The sequence below is a fragment of the Carassius auratus genome, chromosome 45, assembly GCF_003368295.1.
Source record: "Carassius auratus strain Wakin chromosome 45, ASM336829v1, whole genome shotgun sequence".
In the NCBI taxonomy this organism is placed as follows: domain Eukaryota; kingdom Metazoa; phylum Chordata; class Actinopteri; order Cypriniformes; family Cyprinidae; genus Carassius; species Carassius auratus.
The window spans coordinates 10,951,306-10,975,440 of NC_039287.1; the positions used below are offsets into that span (position 1 = coordinate 10,951,306).

The window sequence follows — 24,135 nt, forward strand, 5'->3', positions numbered from 1 at the left end:
TGAGGAGTCTGGGAAACATCATGTTTGCATCTTATTATTTAACTGTATCAAAACAGACTAGCTGCGCATTTTTTGGTTCTGACACACCATTTGAAAAAACAGCGTTATTATTGGATATATTCCAGTATTGTTGGAACCGCTCTCAGAAAGACACTTTTAGCTGATGAACATTTAAAAACAATTGACAGCCAATCAGAATCCACCTGAGCTCAAGCATTTTAAGTTAGTTATTTAAATCAGCAGACAAAGTAACTGCACCTCTTCATAATACACAGAGCGTTTTCGTCCATAAGTGTGAACATTGGTATAGTTATTGTTCTTGGTGTTAACATTGGTTGAGAACCTCTGGTTTACAGTATTGTTGTATAATGGTGACAATACATTAGCACACACTCCCTCGTACCTCACGATCTAGACCTGCAGCCACAGTGATGATTTTGCCGGTCTTGTTGTTGATAGTAAACATGTTGGAGGAGGGGCTCTCTGGGGTCTGGGAGAGGATCTTGTATCTGAGCATCCCATTGGCTGTATTTGGGTCATCCTTATCCTGGGAGATCACTGTCATCACAAATGTACCTAGAGCCCAGCAATAAACATCAGTTTTCACTTCATTGCTGAAGGTGTGTAATAAACTGTTAAAAATTACGAATGCTGACAGGTGTACCTGGTTTGGCGCCCTCATCCACGGTTCCGTTCCAGATCTGGTGTGTGAACTCGGGTCGGTTGTCATTCATGTCAATGACATTGATGATGATGTCGATGGGGTTCTCCATCTGGTTCCCGTTGATGTCCACGGCATGAGCACGTAGCTGTGAACGTAAACACACATGAAAACTCAATTAGAGCAGCTATGCAAACAAAATCTACCCTATTTCTGCCGTTTACTATTATTTCCTTTTACACTACCGTTTAGGGTAAAAAAAATTATGTGTGTTTTTTTATTTATAAGTCTGCATAATTTGATCACAATACAGTAAAACAGTAAGTTTCAGAAAAACTGTTACAATTTAAGATAATAGTTTTCTGATAAAAGCTGAATTTTCAGCAGGCATTACTCCAGTCTTCAGTGTCACACAATCCTTCAGAAATCATTCTAAAATGCAGATTTTTTATTATTTGATTTCTTATTATTATCAATGTTATTATTATAAATTATCAGTGTCATTCTGTGTAATACTTTTGTGGAAATCATGATAATTTTGGAAGGATTCACTGATGAACAGAAAGTTAAAAAAAACAGCATTTAGTTAAAATAATTTTTTTTGTAACACTGTAAACTTCTCACTCTCATTTCTGATCAATTTAAATCTGTCATATGATGCTTTTTTAAAGATCATTATATTGTGTATTTGGTGTAACTGAATATGTTTAATGTTCAAAAAACAAATTATTTTTCAAATACTGTACATTATTGTAGGTCCTCTATGCCCCGCCTTTCTCAAACGCATCATTTTCTACAAAGTCCCTCCTATTGACAAGTGCAGTCTACTCTGATTGGCCAACTGACTCAGTGCATTGTGATTGGTCGCACATCGCAAGCACTCGTTGGAAATGAAACCCCCTTTTCCATAATCATGAGCTTCATATTTCAAAATAAATTTAAAGATAATTAATAATGTCCTTAGTTTTACATCAGTTCAAGCCCGAAAGGGGAACAGAGTCACGCAACAGACACAGTGATGAAGCTCTATGTGTTTGCAGTACACAAGCCATGGACGGTAAGACAGTTGACTCCACTGTGTGACCGTCTCTCTCTCTCTCTCTCTCTCTCTCAAACACACACACACACACAACGCAAAACTCCGCATTTAAACAGTCTAATAACAAAACATATTTACAGTAGTTCTTCGGTTGTAAATAATCTTAAAGATTCCTAAATGCATCTACTTTCAGAAGGGCAAATAAAGTGCTTTTGCTTTCTCCTAGACACACACAGCATCTCCCTGACATGACTGCTTCAACACTAACTGCAGTCACTGAAACTAGGCCTTCTTTCTTTGTGTGAACATTTGGGCAGCATTACACAAATATGTCCACATAATGACATAGACAATATGTAGAGTCTTAAATTTGATGAAGAATATTTCTTTGGATTTGAGACTTTAGTCTTTGCAACCTTACAGATCTTCTTCATGCACCAAGAGCGTGTAACACTCCAAAGAGAAAGGAAAAATTTCATCATAAGACAACTTTAATGCATCTTTGCTGTATAAAAGCATTACTTTATTTAAAGAATGTGTGAGGTACGTTGCTCTAAGAATCAGATTTGCACTATTTGAGTCTTTATGCCATCAAAAGCTGTTTTTGATGCAACATTTAGGCGTTATACTGAACATATTGTATAACTGTAACAGCAACGGCAGTACACTGTGAGTGAAAAAGAGTGTCTTAAACGCCACACTCATTTACAGAAGTTATTCGCGTTAAGGAACTAATGCAGCTGACTAGGTTGCAGTTTGCGTGCTAGAGCAGTCTTAGGTCTGCTGCATATATGCATGAGCAGACAGAAAGAAGCCTGATGCTCCACCTTTGGCACCATTAGGAAGCAAATCATTTCATATTCATGTAATCTCTGCATAATTTGAATCTGAATGTGGATTAGGTGGACACTGAGGGAGGTTAAGAGCCTCTCAGGGCCAGTGGTGAAGTGGAAGGGTATTGAAACCAAGCAGGAAAAGTTTGCAACTAATTCTATGTGTGTGTGTGTGACTTAGTGTTAGGATAAGCTCATCCGAGTTTAATTTTCTCTGCTCTCCTCTTCATGGTACAGTGGATTAGAGGGATGTCAAAGGTCACATTCTCAGACTGGCTGCCATGGTAACCCTGACACATATAATTTATTGGGAGTTTTAGAGTGTTTCTCTCGATCCTGGATGGAATGCATGGATCTACAGACTAAATTCTGATCTTTAAACAATGTGTGTGCTCAAAACAAGTACTGGAAAGTGATTACACCATCTTACGCACACTGTCCATTTTTAGTTATAAAAAATAAACTTTAAACTGATCTTGAAGTAATAAACCAACACTTTTACTGGATTATCTGGAGAGTCTAATGGCCAAATAATGAAGGGGACAATTCAAAACACTGCATTTCACCTTCACACACCACTATTATAATAAAAATGCCACCTTTTCACTTTTATCATTGCAGGAGATATAACTTTACAATTTAATGAATTTCTTGAAAATGCATCATTTAACATATATTCCTTTCTTACAAATATAATACAGATTGCATTGCATTACATATGGATGTCAATTTGCATATGGAAATGATATGCAGATGAGGTCATGGATGGTAAAACACAATGATATGGTCGTTAGGGAATCTTCCACTAAAACAAATTATAAAGAAAATATTACGCAAATATTCATAAGGTTTCATACATTTGAAAAATGGATTTTGTTTTAAGGATATTTTATGAAAAATATTACAGTATAATATATATTTGTACATTCTGTATCACCTATTTTCTCAGTACTGTTAAATGCATTGCATCACAGCTCGTGGTTATTTCAGTGGGGAATCTTCCATTAAAAAATGAATTTTAAGAGAAAACCCTTCGGCAGGCATTCAATACGATTGAATAAATCTGAAAAATGTTGCAAATATAAATATTTTGGATGACATCTTAGGAAGTGCAGTCACACACACTCACATGAAAATTGGGGATGTGTTCTCTATCCAGTGGTTTGGTGACGGACAGGATTCCTGAAATGGGGTCGATGATAAACAGGCCGGTGGGGTTTTGGTCGGCTCCTGGTCCGGTCACACTATAGCGCAGAGTGTTACTCTTGTCCTTATCTGACTGGATCTGAAACACGCACACACGAAACAGCAGGATAAACCTCAAATTGAGTTACTCTTGCACTCGAACAACAAACCTTTGAATTAATTACCATTTTGAAAGTATGTTTTCGAAAATACACTTCAAATGATGAACCAGTGTTGTTTTTCAGTGTACACACTCACTTTCACAAGCTCTTCAGGGAATTGTTTTCTGGAGTTCTCAAGCACGTTGACAGGAGGAATGACCCAGTCTCTTTTCACGCGATTCACACTGCCATCACCCTTGACAACCACACTGTGCCGCGGAAACAGTATCTCGGGCAGCTGGCAAAGTAAAAAACAGCGAAAAGAACAACAGTTACTTTCACAAACACCCGTACACTCAATGTACATTGTACGTGATGCACACACACATATACACACTGCGGCACTTTCAACACATCTGCCCCGTCCCCAAATAATTACAGAATTAATTTTACCCTCTGTAATGGGGTCATAAATATCACTGCAGCTCCATCGTTAAATCCCACAGCAGCAACACCCACATAGTGAATGTGAGAGTGTGTGTGTGTGTGTGTGTGTGTTGAGTTTGCAGTATTGTTCCATTTTCTTTCTCCCTGAGCCTTGTTATTCAGAGCCAAAGGCAGCCAGAGATGTGCTTGACCGGACATTTGCCTTGCTCTTAGTTATATAGAGAACAAAACCCTCTGAATGTTAATTTAAGAATTAATTCTTTATGCAAGTACAAATCTCGGCGCATTCTCGCTTATAAGGTGATTCAATATTTCTTCTCAGTTGATATTGAAAGCCTCCCTTTTTCTTGACCTGTCTTCTCTCTTCCTCTCGGTGGTGAAATATTGCTGGTGATGACAGACACATGGGGTGGGCGGCAGCTCGGTGTTGAAGAACGAGGTAGATTTTCTCATTTTTCTCTTTCTCTCTGCTTTGACTCAGGTGATGAGCTAACTCATTACCCTTGTACCTTCTCACAGTCGCACCATCTCTTCAAACGAACTCACCGACAACATAAACATCAACTGAACTGATGGAAAAACATCTTTCACCTCTGTTCCTTCTCGTTAACTTTCCATTTCTCTCATTTCGCTCTCATTCCACATTTCCTGCCTCTCTCTTTCATGCTCTCTCTAGAAACGGGGCTGGGATTTTGATGATACTCGATATATATGTATATATTTATTATGTTTACTTTATTACTCTGAGATTTAATTTAATTTAACATGTTTATTTTTTTTCCATGATGATTTTCAAGATCATGAGAACCCTGATAATTTTCATTCACATTCATCAATAAATCAATGAATAGTAATACAAAGCTATATTTATCTACACAACTGTTCAAAGGATTGGTGTCAGTATGATTTTTTAAAGACATCAATGCTTTTATTTTCCAAGAATGCATTAAACTTACCAATTTAACAGTAAAGATATAAAATACTTTATCATATTTCAGTTTTCCTTTAAAAAGGAGTCGTACCATTAAACATTTTTACCAATCTTATACAACTTTTGAACGGTTAATTATATTTTTACCAGTTTAATCCACAAAACATGCCATGCAGATTTATACCACATTTAAGTAATGACGAATCGTTAAGTTTTGAATCAATTCATTAAAACACATATCAATCAAACATACCCATTTTAACATTGCGTTTGCAACTTTAAGTCGCAGACGGAGTTAAATCTCACAAGACAAGGAAGGGTCCGATTGCAAAACTAGTCCAAATACACGTTCTTTAGAACACTTAACGGCCAAATTAAAAGCGCATTAAAATCGCAGTGATATTCCCAGTGCTGCTTGGTTTGAACATTGCAGCAAACTTATCAGGAATGCATCGCGACCGGCCAGCCTTAGTCTAAACCCTTCACCCTCTCCTCTTTTGCCTCTTCATCCATCTCAGCCTTTATCTCGCCCTTATCTGCTCTCTTTCCCATTGGCTCCTCTCATCCTCCTTCCCCCTTGGCGGCAGTGTGTGGGCATGTGTGTATCAGTAATAAAGAGTAAATTCTTCTTGTCTCCAAGCAGAAGGCAGGGCTATGAGACATATGGTTAGTGTTCCCAAGCTGAGGGTCCAGATCTCCGCTGTCTAATGTATCCTCCTCTCGCCTTAATGTCTCTTTAGCATCGTTAAACATTAATTACAGTCCTACTATCAACGTGTAAGTGCTCTGCTAATTTTCTAATATAGTTTTATTACAGCTTTGGCTTTGTCACAGAGGGCCTACGGATGAAGAGAGACATTTTTGTGAGCTCACATTCGCACAACGGCTGTTTGATGGTGTAATTGCAGCATGAGGCTAGTTTAGAAACGCCATGCGGTGTTAGCGATCTGACACGGTTATAATTAGTGTGTATATTCGCAGTCATGCGGCCGCCGTTCACTGTTAACATGTGAGAGTGAATGATTTCTTACCTGGTTGGGTTGGGTGAAGTTGACGTGCACCAGCCATTGCTCTTGAGACTTCACGTCCTTGGCCTTAATCTCCAAGCTCCGCCCCTTCCTGTCAGAGAGCTGCAGGGTTCGCGATGCGACAACCCTCCCGTCGGCCTCTATCCGGAAATCTGCAGGGTCTCCGCTCTCAAAACGCAAGCCAGAACCTCTGCCACAGTCAACGAAATCCACTGCAAAAGAGAGAGAGTGGGTGGACTGAGTGAAGGCCTGCCTTTGTTTTTAAACTGCATACATCTTTTTTTTTTTTTTTATAAATAAAAAACAAGCACACAAGAAATCACATTTTGCTCCTCCGCAAGGGAATAATGGTTTTACTTGAAAAGTGAGGACAAGGAGAGCGAGAGATGGAAAGTGTGCACTGACAGAGAGAGAGAGATCGAGAAAGAAGCAGAGAAAAGAGAGAGAGATGGTAGGAAAGGAGAGCAGGTACAACTTCTGAAGCTCTCCTGCATTATTCATGCTGAGACATCCCCTGCAGGCCCCCAGGTGTGCTGAGGAACGGAGGAACAGGAGGACGAGGAGACAAAGAGAGAGAGGGATGAGGGGAAGGAAAAGGAGAGAAAACTGAGAAAAAGGAGAGTTGAGAGCTATCTGCAGCACAGCACTGGAGGGAATCACATTAGAAGTACAGACATAAACAAATGAATGTGCTTTATTTATTATGCCGCAATTAGAGAACACAGACAGACAATTACACGCCCAGAACTGAAAGAGATGCCGGGACGCTCCTCTATCAGGACGCATTTGATTGCGAGGAGCCTCGTATGGGCTCATTTGTCTGACATTTTTCATCTTTCAAGCACAACGCCAGCTCTCATTATCGAGTCCAGGTGGATGGCACACGTGATTTCTCGCCAAGTGTTAATGTAACACGGTATACTGTAGCTGAAGAGGACGTACGATTACTGACAGGGATTCATTTTACTGTTTATCAGTCCTGTCAGGACATGAACTATTAATAAATACATCTGTAAGCACACTAAGGTGGGTTTAATACTTCAGTTTTGGCCACCTTGATGCAAACATGCATACAACGTTGAATATGCATTAGCAATTAGCATATTATTTAACAAGAATGTTTAAAAGACTAATCACTGAAATATACATGAAATCTGTCATCTGCAGACAGACACAAGTCATCCTGCCTGGTTAATTAGCTATTAATAGCTAATCAAATTTGTAAACAAATGATCTTCTCAAGGCTCATCGCAGTAAATTTGACAAATTTACTTACAAATTTAGTTTCCAATAAAATTTTCCAAAAATCTTAACAATTATATTATATTTATATAATTGTTAAGATTTTTGGAAAATTTTATTGGAAACTAAATATAATTCAGAGCATTAGAGGAGAGATAATGTCTTTCCTATGTCAAGAAAATGGACTTTCTAAAAAAAAAAAAAAACACATCCAAATTAATTGCCATCAAATTAAGTCAAGATCTTCTGAATCTAGACATGTGTCGGTATTAGGTAATGCAATATATCACAGTAATGAATTTGCACAATATTTATTAATCGTGGGGACTTCTAAATACAGTGAATAATTATATATTACAAATTATTCCGAATGCATTTTAATAATAATTTTCCCATCGACTGGTCAAAATGCACACCACAGCTATATGCTGCTTGAAAGAGCGTGTGCCGCTTTAATGTAAACAAGCACGCATGAGAAGCACATGGAGGAACACGTGAGAGACGAGCTGAATGAAAGCACATTCACTTTCTGACAGCAGATGGCGCAAAACTGCAGAAAATTAAGTTGCACCCTGGAAATCCCATAAATAAAGCAGCTGCTTCTTTCTAAAACATATTTAAATTAGGGCTGCAACTAACGATTATTTTGATAATCGATTAATCTGTCGATTATTTTTACGATTAATCGATTAATCGGTTTATGTACTTATATTTTAGTTTTTTCCATTTTTTCCCCAAGTAAATTATTAATAAAGGGTCTTTATCATTCAGCATAGATTTTTAAGAGATTTTAACCATTTTGCATTGTCATATCCTCATCAAAAATATACCTGGAGTTGTTTTATTATGTTAGTAATCCTTTGTCGAACTCTTCTGCAATCAAAACACTGACCCATACTCTAGCAAAATTCACAAGGAGATTTCAAATATTGTTTTCACCATGACAGTCCTTAGAGCTCCTAAAGTAGTTTAACATCCCAAACAAAGCTTAAGGAATCTTTGAGAACATATTTTCACGAAGTATAAGGATAAAACAGAATAAAATTGCAGTGCATTGTATTTTATTATTTACTGGGAAAAAGCTTTATAGCTTATGCTGTGAAATTGTAAACAATCCTTCGAAAAAAAAAGTGCCAATGGCATGAAACCTGAATGGAACTCACAATTTAAAGTAAAATCCATCAGGTTGTCCAGAAAAAAAAAATTGGGACACACACAAAAAACCTGCTGTGTGAAAAAGAGCAGTGAATACTTAGAAAAGAAGTGCATTTTAAATATACTCAAACATTTACCTCTCTCATTCAGTCATAATTAGGCTGCAAGTCTGAATTATGAACTGGTAAACGACAAACTGATCACATAAAATGTTTGTAAGGCTTTAAATGTTAACTGTTAAAAAGCAATGTTAGCAGCTTTTACGACTAAACATTTGCAAACAACCTTGTACTGGAGAATCTGCACAAATAAAATTCTTAGGGGCCGTTCACATATCGCACCTAAAAACGCGTGGAAAACGCTAGTCGCGCCGCTTTCTCCTTCTTTCCAAAGCGCTCGGGCAGAAGAGCCCCTGAGGCCTCTGCCTTTGCTAAGCAACCATGACGTGCTCTCTCCATGACGTGCCCTCTCCATGAAGACCCGGAAATTTCAGCAAAGGATAAACGGATGCGGTGTGGACGCGTCTGGAAAAACGGGCGCATCGCACCGCGTGCGTGTCGCGACCGCGTCGCTTCCATTATGAGAGTGCATACTGCGCGCCTACATAGGAAATAAAGAACTTGAGCACGCAAAAGACACGATATGTGAACAGCCCCTTAAACAGTTCAGTAGTGCAGAGTTTGCAGGTTACTCTTCATTTTGAAGGCTCAAAGTAAAGTACTCCCACTTCCCGCTGAATGCTGCAGAGACGCTGTTCGGGAAGCACGTGACATAAAACGAGGCCAGCTATTGGCTATTCACTACTTCACCTGCTGTACTGGCTGAGTATAACCTCCGGTGGCTCATTACTGCCACACTTTGGTCACCGCAGATTTGAAATATGCACGAAATGAGCCGCTTATGGCAAATAAAATTTATTTAGCGACGAATCGATTACTAAATTAGTTGACAACTATTTTAATAATCGATTTTAATCGATTAAATCGATTCGTTGTTTCAGCTCTAATTTAAATAATTTTAAATAGCCATTAAAATTTTTGGATTTGCTATGGTGTTCCTCATAGCGCCAAATACTTAAATATTTAAACTAAATAGGCTATTTATTTTCAAACTTATTTTTTTCTTCATTTTAATCTGGACTACAACATACCCTAGATATTGTTTGAAAGTGTTTTGATTCTTTATTGTTCATTCATCCTTTACATTAGGGCTCATTAGTTAACATTTGTTAATTCATTAGTTAACATAACCTGCCAATTAAAAATTCTTATGAACATTCATCAATCTTAGGCAGTCCAATATTTAATAACACGTTGTTAAAATCGAAAGTTGCAGCTGTGTTATTTAATGAGCTAACTTGAACTAATACTAGTATTTTTATTTATTTATTTTTTTTTTACAAAGATTAATAACTTCTGTAGCAAATGTAGCTATTGCTCAGTGTGAATGTTAATGGCTAACTAATGAAGTCTTATTGCAAACTGATTGGTCTTATAGTTCTTTTGCACTTCAATCTGTGTAAAACTTGTAACTTTATATATTTTTCTGTATTGCTTTATTGTATTTAAATGTTCAGTTATTTTTGTTCTAAGAAAAAAGTTATTTAATCTGTTATACTGTATTATGACCACTTTTTTTTTTTTTTTTACTAAATTTCAATACTGTGATAATAATGTATACCGTGATAAAATCAATTAAACGCAACAGTAAAATTTGATACCGTCATATCCCGATCTGAATCTGAATTGAATCGAATCAGGAAATCTGTATCGACACACAGCTCTACAAACTATAAATTGTGTCTTAGCTTAGCAGTAACACACTGAATCATGATGCTCATGCAGGAAAAGTTGAGCTCATGTCACTCCCTGAACATTTCCTGTCCTTTCTCAATGTCAATAAAAGGGTGCAAAAGCCAATTTTCCATCTCCATGGAAATTCCCATCCTTTCTCTCACTGAGAAACTCACAACAGGGAGCACAGGCTGAATTTCTCTCTACTAGGTGACTTTAAACCCATCTGCATTCAGCGTGTGTGTGTTGTGTTGTTTTTTCGAGTGGGATTCTTTAAAATCCTGATTTTCCAAATAGCAATTAGGCAGGTCTGTAGTTAAATTACACATTTCACTCTTGTTAATCACCATTTATTATGTGAAGACCTCTCAGGGTATTACAGTAGGCTAAAATAATCGGTCACTATTATTAGACATGGCAACAAATGAAACCTTATTACTGATTATTAGATAAAGACCTGCTGAAGGGGGTGAGTAATTATTATGTTTATCTGATTGTTAATATTGGTAGTCCTGTCGTCCAAGCATGTTACTTGTGTAAAGTCCCTAGTGTGCGGTTTAATTTTGGTTCTTCAAAATTAAAAGACTCCTCTTTCTGGCCCCTGGTGAAATGGTACCCATCACGGAGTAATGCGTTTAATGTAACACGATTGCCCTGATGGCACAACATGTGCTGCTCGGCAGGTGTGAGGTAGGTGCTTGTGTGTGTGTGTGTGTCAGTCTAGCTTGACAAAGTGCAAAGAGTACGTTTTATTAGATGGCTGCATCAGTTTTGCCTGCAGCTGCATTTTCTTGTGCAGTTTTCATGAGGATGGGGGGAGGGTGTTGTGGAGCGCTATATGTCTACCGCGCTGTCTCCTTCCATTACTGAGGCTGCTCTTCTAACGGATGAAACAGAGAGAGCAGTGTCTTTGAGTCTTTCTTCTCATCACAATCTCTTCACGTGTCTCTGCAAACTCGGCTTAATGCTGCGCGTAAAAGCCACATTACTCATCACGTCTCGCAAGTAAACGCACTTACGGCAAAACAGTGGAAAGTGATTTAATTACAAGGGTGATTTAATGTAAGACAGAGTTTGCTTAATATAATTCATTCATTTACATCTTAGGTAGCTTGCACGTGTTTTCGCAATCCTCAACAAATGAGCGCGTATATGGGTCTTCAAACAACAAATTGATTAGGATAAATATATTTTATTCCACAAAAACCAGGTTTCTCCAGCTACACTGTGAACCTGATTATATTCATCAACTTTTTATTTCATGAAAACATTAATGTCTGGTATTATTTGTTTAGTATTGATGATGCACAACATAAAATATTCAATCCTATAGCTACAAAATCATGGGACAAGCAAGGTCTTGATTTATCTGTAATGAACTGATACAATCTAAATAAGGGGCAATTAACAGCAACAACAAAAAAATATCTATTTTCTGTCACCTTGACCAATGAGATGGAAAATAATTGGTCAAAATGCTAAATGCAAGCTGGAGATTTGGGAGCCTTGATATGCGCACGTTTGTGTGTGTGAGAAAGTGATCAGACACCACAGACGTGTTTCAGAAGCAAAACGGGAGTCAGATGCCCTTCACTATGTCTCTATAAAATCACCAGAATGAGTTTTAAGAGGCAGATTGAAGGGGGACTTAGAATTTAAGGCAATTCTGCCATTATTTACTCACCCATCATGTCGTTCGTTTCAAACCTGTTTGCTGTTATTTCTTCTGAGGAGCACAAAAGTACAAATCTTTTTTTGCAATTCATGTCCTATACCACACTGTATTGTAACCAGAGGCTGTAAAGCTCCAAAAATAATATATATATATATATATATATATATATATATATATATATATATATATATATATATATATATATATATATATATATATATAAAACACAATAAAAAGTATCATCCACATGACTTGTGTATTATGTTCCAAATCTTCTAAAATAATAAATCAGCTTTATGTGAGAACAGACTGAAAAGTCAGTATTCAGTCATTTCCCTGAAGCTCTTAACTACCCAACTTTGTGGACATGGACAAAAAACTTTAAGAGAAAAATACTTTAAGAGAATAATTTGACTCTGAAAGAATGGAAATGCTTTTATAAAGTTTGACAGCCTTTAAACGGTAGTAGTATGGCGTGGTGGTATGGCTGCATAAGAAATGTTTATTTTGTGCTCCAGAGAAAAATTTAAGTGAAAATAAAAATCCACATGCTGGTTTGAAATGGTGAATCTCATACTTTTTCCAAAAAAGCACAAATGAAGACCTGGCCATGCGCACACACTGAAGCTTGAGTGCTGATTTGGTGAACCAACAGAGATGGGATGTGCTCTGTAAGCTATTTCTTTCTGTCATTAGCATTTAGCATTCAACATCACAGCTTTACTGCTCAAAATGTCCCCGTTATTCCCTCCCAACGGGACTCTTGTTTTGTTTTAATACCAGCCGGCTTCAATTGGTACAAGCTTTTAGTAACAGCAAGACATAAATGAGGAAAGTAATGGAAAAATAGTTTTGTTTAGCCCACCAGCCCCATGAGAGAACGTAAAATAGCTGTCTTAATATCATCGTTTGAGGTTTCATGCTCTCTGAGACATACTGAGCCTTCCTGTGAAAGAATTCAGATAGATGCGGCACTTGGGATCCCACTTCGCACCAAACAGATCTGTCTTTTGTACCGCCTGCCTATAATTGCCCTTTCTCCATGATTTTTCTAAGGGTGAGCTTCCTGTAATGGCCACATCGCTCAGGCATATCCCTCGGTGGGCATCGCAACTTAGGTTTAACTCCTATGCACTTCCCTCGTCAAAAATACACACAAACAAAAAAAGAAAAGACACGTTCACAAACACATCTTAACACAGACTAAGAAAATGCACCAATGGGAACTAAATCAATTCGAAAACCAAAGTGTGCATTAAACTGTTAGAGCTTTTCAGCTCATAAAGGGATTCATTATCTCTTTTTGGAAACTAGCACAATATGTAGCTCCTATAACGAGCCAATGGCTATTGATTAGTTGCCAAAATGATATAATGGTGAGTAACAGCTGCTTTTATGTGTTCCTCTGTTAATGTGACTCATCTAAGCCTTTGATCCAAAAGTACAACTAACAACATATCATATCTACTCGCCTCCTGCTGTTTCCCCTCAAACAAAGCGGGTAAAATATAGGAAGAGAATATGACATTCCCTCTTATAAAATCCTCTCGTCTCTTACCTCATTTGTTCAGATTTATACTTTAGATTAAAAGAACATGGTCCATCTCACGGTTGATTAAGCTCAATCTCAACCTGTTAAATGACTCGATCACATGCAAATGCATGCGTGCGCAGATAAATACATGTAGAGAGAACTGCGACATTACACTCATTTTCTGCCACATTATAGGGTAATGTCAGTGTAACAGAATGCTTTATTTAATTCATCCACAAGACTGGGAGATTTGTATATTTTTATATGTCACTAACAAAAAGAGCATTCGGTTGCAGCTCTGTAAATATTCATCTTTTTTAACTTGGATGTGGGCTCCTCCACTAAAAACACACATTATATTTTTTAACAACATACTATATTGTTTTCATTCAAATAACTGATTCAAATAAAAACAATTGCGGCTATTTTGTATTTTATACGATTTTAATGTAACTCAATTAAATGTTTTCTTTCAAATTTAAAAAAATAAATAAAACCAAATTATACTGTATAATAGGGCTGCACGATATTGGGATAAAATGACATTGCGAAAGTTTATTTTACTGCAAAATATATATTGCGATATGAAATCGAATCAAATTTTTTCTTACAAACAAAACAAAATGGGTTAAGCAGATTTACATTATCATTTTAAATGATTTAAACATCGACACCATTGTGTCAATTGATTAATACGCACGAGGGAGAGAGAGCAAGACAGCGCTCGTGTTGTTTGAAGCGTAAGCGCTCTCTCTCTCTCCCTCTCTCCTGCGATGTGACTATCGTGGATTCGTACATCGCGATATCGATGCTTAAACGACACATCGTGTAGCCCTACTGTATAGTAGAAAAGTTTAATGTAACTCAATGAAATATTGCTTTCTTTAAAATTATTTACAAAATAAAATAAAAAAAAAAATCTATATTGTATTTTATAAAATGTAATTAAACTCAATTACACTTAAAAACTGCCTTTAAAATAGAATAAAATAATAAAATCAATAATGATTTCGTATATTGTAAATCGTATATCGTAAATCGTATATTGTCTGTTATATAACTTTAACGCCATGAAATGTTTAGAATTTTCCACACATTCTTACAGATGCTTCTAAGACCAACTCATTCTTGCAATTTCTACATAGTTGAGCCATGGAACCATGTACCACAGAATTACATGTTTTTTTTTTTGTTTTTTTTTAAGTTAATATGCTAATGAGTACCATGAAAATCTGATCCCGTCACTGCACCATGGTAGCACCACAGTATATTTCTGAACGGATCATTTGGTTACTCCCTGCTAACAAGCCTGACAACATCATTTGAATATTTTGGATTTACATACAAATTCTGAGTTTTGACAAATGCTTTTTTCCTAGAAGAAGGTGTGTAGTAATGTTTTGCACAGAACGTGAATGCTAAACAACAATACCAACAAGACGCAGAATACAACTAGGCCTATACCTCACATTGTGAGCCATAAATACCAATACAACAGACACCTCCAAAATAAACACAAATAAAACGTCAGATACTGAATGCTGGGGAAAATAAAATATTTTTCTGGCATTCACCGGATAATCCCTGTCACCGACAAACTCAATTATTCATTCTGCATCATAATAGCACTAAGGGCTTTTAGGTTATTTTTTCAATCACAAATTTTCAGTGCAACGCTCCAGTTTCGCATGTGTGTTTGTGTATGTACGCATGCGTGCAATGCCATTTTAACCTCTGACCTCGCTAGATTGGAGGTGTCTGCAAGGACTTGGGATTTATGACTGTGCACAGAGCCACACACACATGCAGCATATGGCAGGGGCGCCATGCCAGCTCCATCCTGAGGACCTAAAACAGGCAGCGCATTCCTTTACTGTCTGACCTCACGCACACATACAAAATGTTGTTTTATAAAATATATGAACACAAACTGATATTTAAGGCCTCTGACTAACTGTCAAGCACATCTTGGGCCTTTTAAAAATGCAATCCGGCAGTTAAACAAGCGCACTGCAGCACCTTCATCTTCCAGCATTAACCAGAAATATTTTCAAACTCATCAGACCATGTCACAGCGAATGGCTCCATCTTTTCTGAGCTAATTCAAACATTATAAACATTTAAGCAAATTAACTGCATTATGATTCATTCCAGATCACATAATTCCATATCACATGCTGTTTGAGACTTTCACTTTGTATTTCTTCATATAATTGCATTATAACATGGAGCCTATTATAATGTGTGATAATGTGTTTGAAAACCCAGATAACTGCTTTTGTGACACCGTTGCCTGTGGGGATGCTGACCGGGTCACAACATTTTCCGTGTCAATGGACAGACATTACAGTTGCAACCTCTTCTCTTGCCTCCTGTACATTATCATGTCTCCTGCACGTAATACACATTTAAAGTCCTCACATTTAATACAGCAAGAACATGTGAGAAACTTGTCTGCTTATTAGGGATTCAGAAAAGCATACTTTAGGTAACATAAAACCGTATTCACAACACATTTAAATGTAGTAATGAGGGTATTTCAGGGTGAAACAGAACATTCAGCAGGCGATAATGTAGTGCAGGAAAATATCTTAGTATTTGATTGGATCGTGCCAAAGGAAAACATGTTAGATTATGATATTATATTAATAATATGTTGCACCTGGCCTTGGGTATGTTTCAAAGGTGGAAAAGGTCTAGAAGTAGATGAAAGCACAGATTTCTTTTCACACTGATGACCAGAGATTTTTACTGATAAATGTAGTTTTTTTGTATGTCTTTAAAGCAACTCCAAGACTGTGGTGAATGTGCAAGTTGCAGAACGGTTCACTGAAAACCATATTGATCTGAATATCAATTTGTCCCTCTCAATGCCTATGGTGGTCACAGCACTGATTCTGTTTAAGGATCAGAACCACAACGAGAGAAGCATGCCCGACAGTGACACAAAAGAAAAACACTGATCTGCTGCATTATACCAGCACAAAGCACTGCAATATCGTGAATGGACATCGTTACAAATACAGCACTAGTGCAGTAATTCAGGGAGAGGTTCTTTTATTATTGTTCAGAAACAAAGGAGGAAAAAAAAAATGTTGACTCAAGAAAAACACGGACAGGTTCCCACCCCTTTAGACCAATGCATTTCCATGACTTTTCAAATGCAGATCACTTAGATTTACCTTAAAAAAAAAAAAAAAAAATCACTCACATTTGTTAAAAAGATTCTATAGAAATAAAAAGATTAAACCATAGACATATTTTAAAGAAATGGCCATGAATTTAATATACAGTATATATACATATTTACATTTATTTAATAATATACAATTCATATTCATGATATTTTATGGCCTGTAAAACACAATAAATATTGTGATATTTCCAGAACAGTACCCTTTAAAAAAGGAAGTACATAAATAATTTGAAGTCTAGCATTTACTGGGACGTTGTGAACCTGCAAACACGTGCACTTTTATCAAGTGTTCAGAGTTTGATGTAAAGTGCATGGTAAGCCACAGGAATCATTAATTGGAGGTTGATGGAGGGAGGAGAGGATTATACAGGCTTCAGATTATGTGTGTGAGTGATTGAAGACTCCCTCGGGTCAGTAACGCTGACCACTGTAATCGCTCTTCATTGTGTATCACAATGACTGACAGGAAATAACAAACAGCAAATAATTGCAAACATCTGCACTTCCTCTCACAGCGCTGAACGCAGATGATACTCTAATTTACCAAGATTGCTCAACAAACCCAACTCTGTTTTGAGATTCTGAAACATATCTGACTGCCTGTGGTAGGACACCTTGCTAAAAACAGTCACTTTAATCTACAACAGATTTTATAATCTGCCTTCCTTAAAAAAACAACCCAGTATTTGTGTTTGTACCTGTGTTCCGTGCGTGTTTTCACGACTTCTTTTAATCTGTATTTAAAAAGCACTGATTGAAAAAGCAAACTGCAAACAAATGAAGACAAAAGCAGGATTAGACTTCCTCAAATCTTGAGTTCCTGGGAAAACAATAGTGATTTGAGCTCAAGCTCTGATTAAATTTATAGTGTGTGCGTGTGCGTGCCATGTGTTATTTGTTTAAAAGGGTCTTCCTCTTTGATCTCTTCATCTGACACACAGAAGCCGAGGATGAGGATGATAAAACCGCCAGTGTCAATAAAGGTATGTTCACACAGACAAAAGCAAAAATACAAACTGTAACACAAAACCAGAAAACACTGCTGTATAGAATCATGGTAAACCCTAAGGGAACAATATTTGCGTATGAGAAAATCTGCATAGCATCTCCGATGACGCCCAAAGACGATGCAAACAAAAGTGTGAACGAACCACTTTTGCAATTTTGCACACTCGGACATGGGGAGGGGTGCAGAATTGGGGATATTGACTTTTTAGCAGGCAGAAATCCATAAACTCCTGTTCACAACAGATGCCCATTAGATCCTGCAGTTCAGAGATAAACATCCATATTGTGTCCACCAAAAAAATAGAGCCAAAATGTTTCTGAACAGGGTGTGTGAGGAAGTGAAGTACCTGTCCTCAGGTGCATCAACGATACAGGCAGACTGTGTGAAACGTGACTCCAGCGAGCCTCCAGAGGTCTCAAATACGCTTGCGCACACACATACAGCGCGAAATGATCAATGGAGGATCGTCTTTCATTATTGGCGCTCCTCTGCAAGACACTTGATACCTTTTTAAAGGCAAAGGAAGGGTGTATGCCTACTACAAATGCTAAAAGCAAATCAAATCCCATGCAGAAAGGCGTTAAAAAGTAATGCATGTGCCTGAGATGTTGTTTCTAATAATAGGTCAGAACTACATTACCCATAGTGCATCAGGATAGCAGACTGGAGTGTAATGAGATTTGTACAGGCACTGACCCAGATAACCAAGCCCCCAGTGGAGGAGTCTGTGCGAGTGTGAATGCATTGCAATTTGCCTTTGCGAGTTGTCTGGAATAAAGTTACATGTGCTTTTGTTTTAGCGGACTTTCACGCATCCGCTGTGAGCAGAAGAACAAACGCATTTGATGTCTGTTAGCATAAGTGTGACAGCTTCTGTGTGTGTGAACGGTGACAGCTGGAGAGACAGTGGGATACAGTATTGTGGACAAGGGCGGACTTAGTACTTTGATATGTGTGCGAGTGTCGGGATGTGTGTGCATGAGGATTATCCCCAACCGAGCAGAAGAAAAATAAGCAAGAGATGTATTTAAAAATTCTCAAATTACATAGCTATGTGCAGATGTAACACGCAGATAAAACTATCAAACATCCCTCCTGGACAAGCATACGCTTTTGATTTGTAGTGGACGTCAACGATTCCCCCGGCTGTGGGGTCACATTTGCGCCTGGGTAGTTTTCTGTTGACTCGGGAACAATAGTCCCTGCTCAACCGAGCTCAGCCAAATGGGACGAATTAGGCCAGGTTGCCTAGCGCCATGCTGGTCGCCCCTGACAACCCCGAGGCCTCCAGCTTGGGAGCAAAAGGGAAGGGTTTTTGCAAAAGCGCGGAATAGTGTTTCATTCGGCCGCATGCTCTTACAAAACACCTCCCCCCAGGCTCACAAAAGCAATAACGGCCATGTCAAATCAATCGGCAACGCCCAAGGACATCAATATGTGGCCAATAAATCTCGCTCGAGGGAAGCCCACATTCTCACCTCTCTGGCCATATGGGGAACATTGTAATAATGCATCCGCAACGCTTGGCCAGCACAGATATGTGAGTTTACATTGCAGTACATGGGCGGCGCCATATTAACCGTGGTATTCGCACAGGTGATAGAGTATCGTGAACATAAAAGACGGAAAGGTGATAGTGGAATAAAAGTGGGGCTCAGAAAAGGGGCGACGGAGAACGTAACAAAAGACACAAAAGCTTGTCTCCTTTGAGGAAATGCTGAGTGTAAAAACCGCGAGCGCGTACACTAGTAAACGATGCTTCAAAGGAAACGCTGAGACAATACAACACAAAGACAAGAATATCAGGATGAGACAGACGGGGAGAGTGAGAAAAGAGAGAGAGAAACGGAGGGAGACAGACCGAGATGATGTCAGCGCTGTAAGTTTTCAGATGGCCCCTCAGAGGAAAGCTGAATCAAGGTCCAAGCTGTTCTTTTTCATACAGGGAAAGTGAATGGTGATTTATAAAGCCAAAAACCATAACAGAAATACTAAGTCCTATTCAGCAAAATTCTGTAAGAAACAGAACAAAATTCATTGAAAAACTCAAAACTCACACAAGCTCACAAATCAAACGAGTCAGTTCACTTGCGACCATCTTGGAAACCCCAACGATATTGGGTATTAACAGACAAACAGGAAATATGTAAATGTAGGGAAAATGTATTATTGATTTTTTTTTTACTATTTGCATCTATTTGATTTCAATTAAATAATCATATTTCCAAAATGCATTTGTTCAAACTGTATGAGATGTAAGAGACTGAAACACGTTAGATTTATTAAACATATGCACTTCATTAGTACTATTACAGAAATCCAACCTGTTTCTTGACAAATATGAATCGTGTTCATATTTGTCAATTCAAAAATGAATTTGTTCATGTTAAAAGTGTGTAATCCAATTTTATATGCAATTCAAATACAGTATTTCAGTCTTAAGTTCAGGCCAACACGCACCTTTTAATGCTGGATGTTACCTTACATAAAACAGAGAAGACATTAGCCCCTTTCACACTGCCATTCCGGCAAATACAGGGGGTAAGTGTTCCTGTAATTGTTCCCTGGTCGCTAGATTTGGCACTTTCACACTGCCAGTGATGACCCGGTATATGTGCGTGCTTTCACACACAACCCCTGAAGATCCCGTAACGACACGTGACATCAGCGCGTGACGTGTAATGTACGAGTCGACAACGCTAGGCACGTTATACTTTAACTGAAGCAAGCAAACGATCTCTGCGTCAGCGCGGAAAGTGAGGAACTAACTGATCTCTGCTTCATTACAGTTTGCACATATGTTTTCGTCGCGAATGTTGATCTTCCTTCAAAACAGCCGGTAAAAGAGTCGCGCGATAACGCGCGTCATCACTTCGATACCGAATTAGATCTGGCTTTTGTTCACACAGCGCTCGTTCCGGATCGATTACCGCAATGTTACTATGTCCCCGACCCGGGTTCGATTCGGTAATCAATTCCGGGACGTGGTTGCTTTCACACAGAAGGCGACCAGGCAATGTTACGGGAATATTGCGGGTCCGACGTGCAGTGTGAAAGGGGCTATTGAATGATTTCAGAATACTTGGTTTTATTTTTGTGCTTTTTGATGTTTAACATTACAAACCACCATCCATTGCCAAGAGCTGCTTGTACATTCTGCTTAACATCTCCTTTTGTGTTTCACTTACGAAAGAAGATAACACCGGTTTGGCTGTCACCAGAATAAATAAATGATTTTTTTGGGTGAACTACTGCTTTATGCTGGAGAACAGAAGTTACATGAGCTGGTCCAATTATCACCTCCTGCACCCGCTAACTCCTGTGCCAGCGATGTCTTTTCTCATTAAACACCAGAGAAATCATTTTTAATCGCCATTCCTTCCTCCCCTGTTGTGCGTGTGTGCGTTTCAAAAAAACAGACCCATATCGGGCACAGCTGCGATCCATTGTCCTGTATTAAGGTCATGCTAGCTTTACCCCGATCCAAATATATCCCTCCATCTTACGGGAAAACGCAAGAATTCCACTTCACACTCTCTCCCCTCACTTAGCTGCTGACACACCTAAATTGGTGAGCGAGCTGATAGCAGAAGCAGAGGTGTGAGGAGAAGGGGAATGAGAGGAGGGGTGTGATAATGAAGGGAAGAGAGCATTCGTTTGAAGTGAAGATGGACACATGCCAGTCCAGCTGTCCCCTCTATGATGCAGGCTATCCTAACTCCTGTAGACACACACACACACACACACACATACTTAGACGGAGGGGAAAAAAATTACGCATTTGTCTGAGACATACCAATCTAGGCTTATCCTTATTGTCGGGGGCTTGAGGGTAGGGGGTACTTGCAGCTGTCAGCTGGTGGGCTCTGACGGCATTATACATCCATATATATATACACACACATGCATATATGCAAACGGAAATCCAGTGTTTTTGTCAGATGCCATTAGGACAGGATTAACCCGTCGTTTACCATTATCGAATAAACGGCGTGAATAGCTCACACATTCATGCACAATTACGTCGGCTGTAACCCTTTATGGATGAAGATTAGAATAACTCAAATACTACTCAGATTAGGGGTGAGGGGGAGGGTGTTTTGGATGGATGGCGAGACGGAGACGGGGTAACGTCTGCAGGGTTCACTGGAATGTGTGTGGATTTGAAGTGCGTCGACTTGCATTCTTCACGTCTGCGGTAGCCGTATGCGCCACAAGTCAAGGCAACATAAACACTAATAAAGCATTAAAAGAGCTCCTACCAGGCATTTTAAACCATCCAACACACACACACACAACTGTACACTAAGAGTGTGTGTCCCATATCTTCCCTCTGCAGTATGGGAGAAGGAGAGATTTGTCAGAGCATGAAATAGACCACGGCCATAGGAGCGGATCTATACACACACGAACACACAACAACAGACACTGAGAGAAAAGCATCGCTCCATTCAGTGGGCTGTTTTAGCACTGTGGTGTTTTGTTTATGAGTGCTGTGAATCATTGGGATGGTATTGATGACATCATAATTGGCCTTGCCATGTAATTGCGACACTCTAACAGGATTCAGGAGTGATTCATAAATTCACAGCCACCATCTAAAATCAACAAGAAAAACAGTAAATCCAGTCACTTGTTTCTTTCCTTTTTGTTCTCCCTAAACTGTTTTCTTCAAAGTAGAAATTTGAAACACACACACACACACACACACACACATGTTTTTCAAATCATATATATATATATATATATATATATATATATATATATATATATATATATATATACAGTATTGTTCAAAATAATAGCAGTACAATGTGACTAACCAGAATAATCAAGGTTTTTAGTATATTTTTTATTGCTACGTGGCAAACAAGTTACCAGTAGGTTCAGTAGATTGTCAGAAAACAAACAAGACCCAGCATTCATGATATGCACGCTCTTAAGGCTGTGCAATTGGGCAATTAGTTGAAAGGGGGGTGTTCAAAAAAATAGCAGTGTCTACCTTTGACTGTACAAACTCAAAACTATTTTGTACAAACATTTTTTTTTTCTGGGATTTAGCAATCCTGTGAATCACTAAACTAATATTTAGTTGTATGACCACAGTTTTTTAAAACTGCTTGACATCTGTGTGGCATGGAGTCAACCAACTTGTGGCACCTCTCAGCTGTTATTCCACTCCATGATTCTTTAACAACATTCCACAATTCATTCACATTTCTTGGTTTTGCTTCAGAAACAGCATTTTTGATATCACCCCACAAGTTCTCAATTGGATTAAGGTCTGGAGATTGGGCTGGCCACTCCATAACATTAATTTTGTTGGTTTGGAACCAAGACTTTGCCCGTTTACTAGTGTGTTTTGGGTCATTGTCTTGTTGAAACAACCATTTCAAGGGCATGTCCTCTTCAGCATAGGGCAACATGACCTCTTCAAGTATTTTAACATATGCAAACTGATCCATGATCCCTGGTATGCGATAAATAGGCCCAACACCATAGTAGGAGAAACATGCCCATATCATGATGCTTGCACCTCCATGCTTCACTGTCTTCACTGTGTACTGTGGCTTGAATTCAGAGTTTGGGGGTCGTCTCAAAAACTGCCTGTGGCCCTTGGACCCAAAAAGAACAATTTTACTCTCATCAGTCCACAAAATGTTCCTCCATTTCTCTTTAGGCCAGTTGATGTGTTCTTTGGCAAATTGTAACCTCTTCTGCACATGCCTTTTTTTTAACAGAGGGACTTTGCGGGGGATTCTTGAAAATAGATTAGCTTCACATAGACGTCTTCTAACTGTCACAGTACTTACAGGTAACTCCAGACTGTCTTTGATCATCCTGGAGGTGATCATTGGCTGAGCCTTTGCCATTTTGGTTATTCTTCTATCCATTTTGATGGTTGTCTTCCGTTTTCTTCCACGTCTCTCTGGTTTTGCTCTCCATTTTAAGGCATTGGAGATCATTTTAGCTGAACAGCCTATCATTTTTTGCACCTCTTTATAGGTTTTCCCCTCTCTAATCAACTTTTTAATCAAAGTACGCTGTTCTTCTGAACAATGTCTTGAACGACCCATTTTCCTCAGCTTTCAAATGCATGTTCAACAAGTGTTGGCTTCATCCTTAAATAGGGGCCACCTGATTCACACCTGTTTCTTCACAAAATTGATGACCTCAGTGATTGAATGCCACACTGCTATTTTTTTGAACACACCCCTTTCAACTAATTCAACTAATTGCCCAATTGCACAGCCTTAAGAGCGTGCATATCATGAATGCTGGGTCTCATTTGTTTTCTGAGAATCT

The 24,135-nt window shown here is 38.5% G+C and overlaps 1 protein-coding gene across 1 annotated transcript in view; it reads right to left on the minus strand.

Annotated features, from left to right (window-relative positions):
- LOC113063266 (cadherin-2) overlaps positions 1-24,135 on the minus strand; it is a 46,906-nt gene that overhangs the window by 12,671 nt on the left and 10,100 nt on the right. The window contains exons 3-7 of the mRNA XM_026233523.1: positions 6,229-6,437; positions 3,977-4,117; positions 3,663-3,818; positions 665-809; positions 404-576 (exon numbers count right to left, since the gene is read on the minus strand). Of these exons, the coding sequence (XP_026089308.1) occupies positions 404-576; positions 665-809; positions 3,663-3,818; positions 3,977-4,117; positions 6,229-6,437 (824 nt within the window). The remainder of the gene's footprint in view (positions 1-403; positions 577-664; positions 810-3,662; positions 3,819-3,976; positions 4,118-6,228; positions 6,438-24,135) is intronic.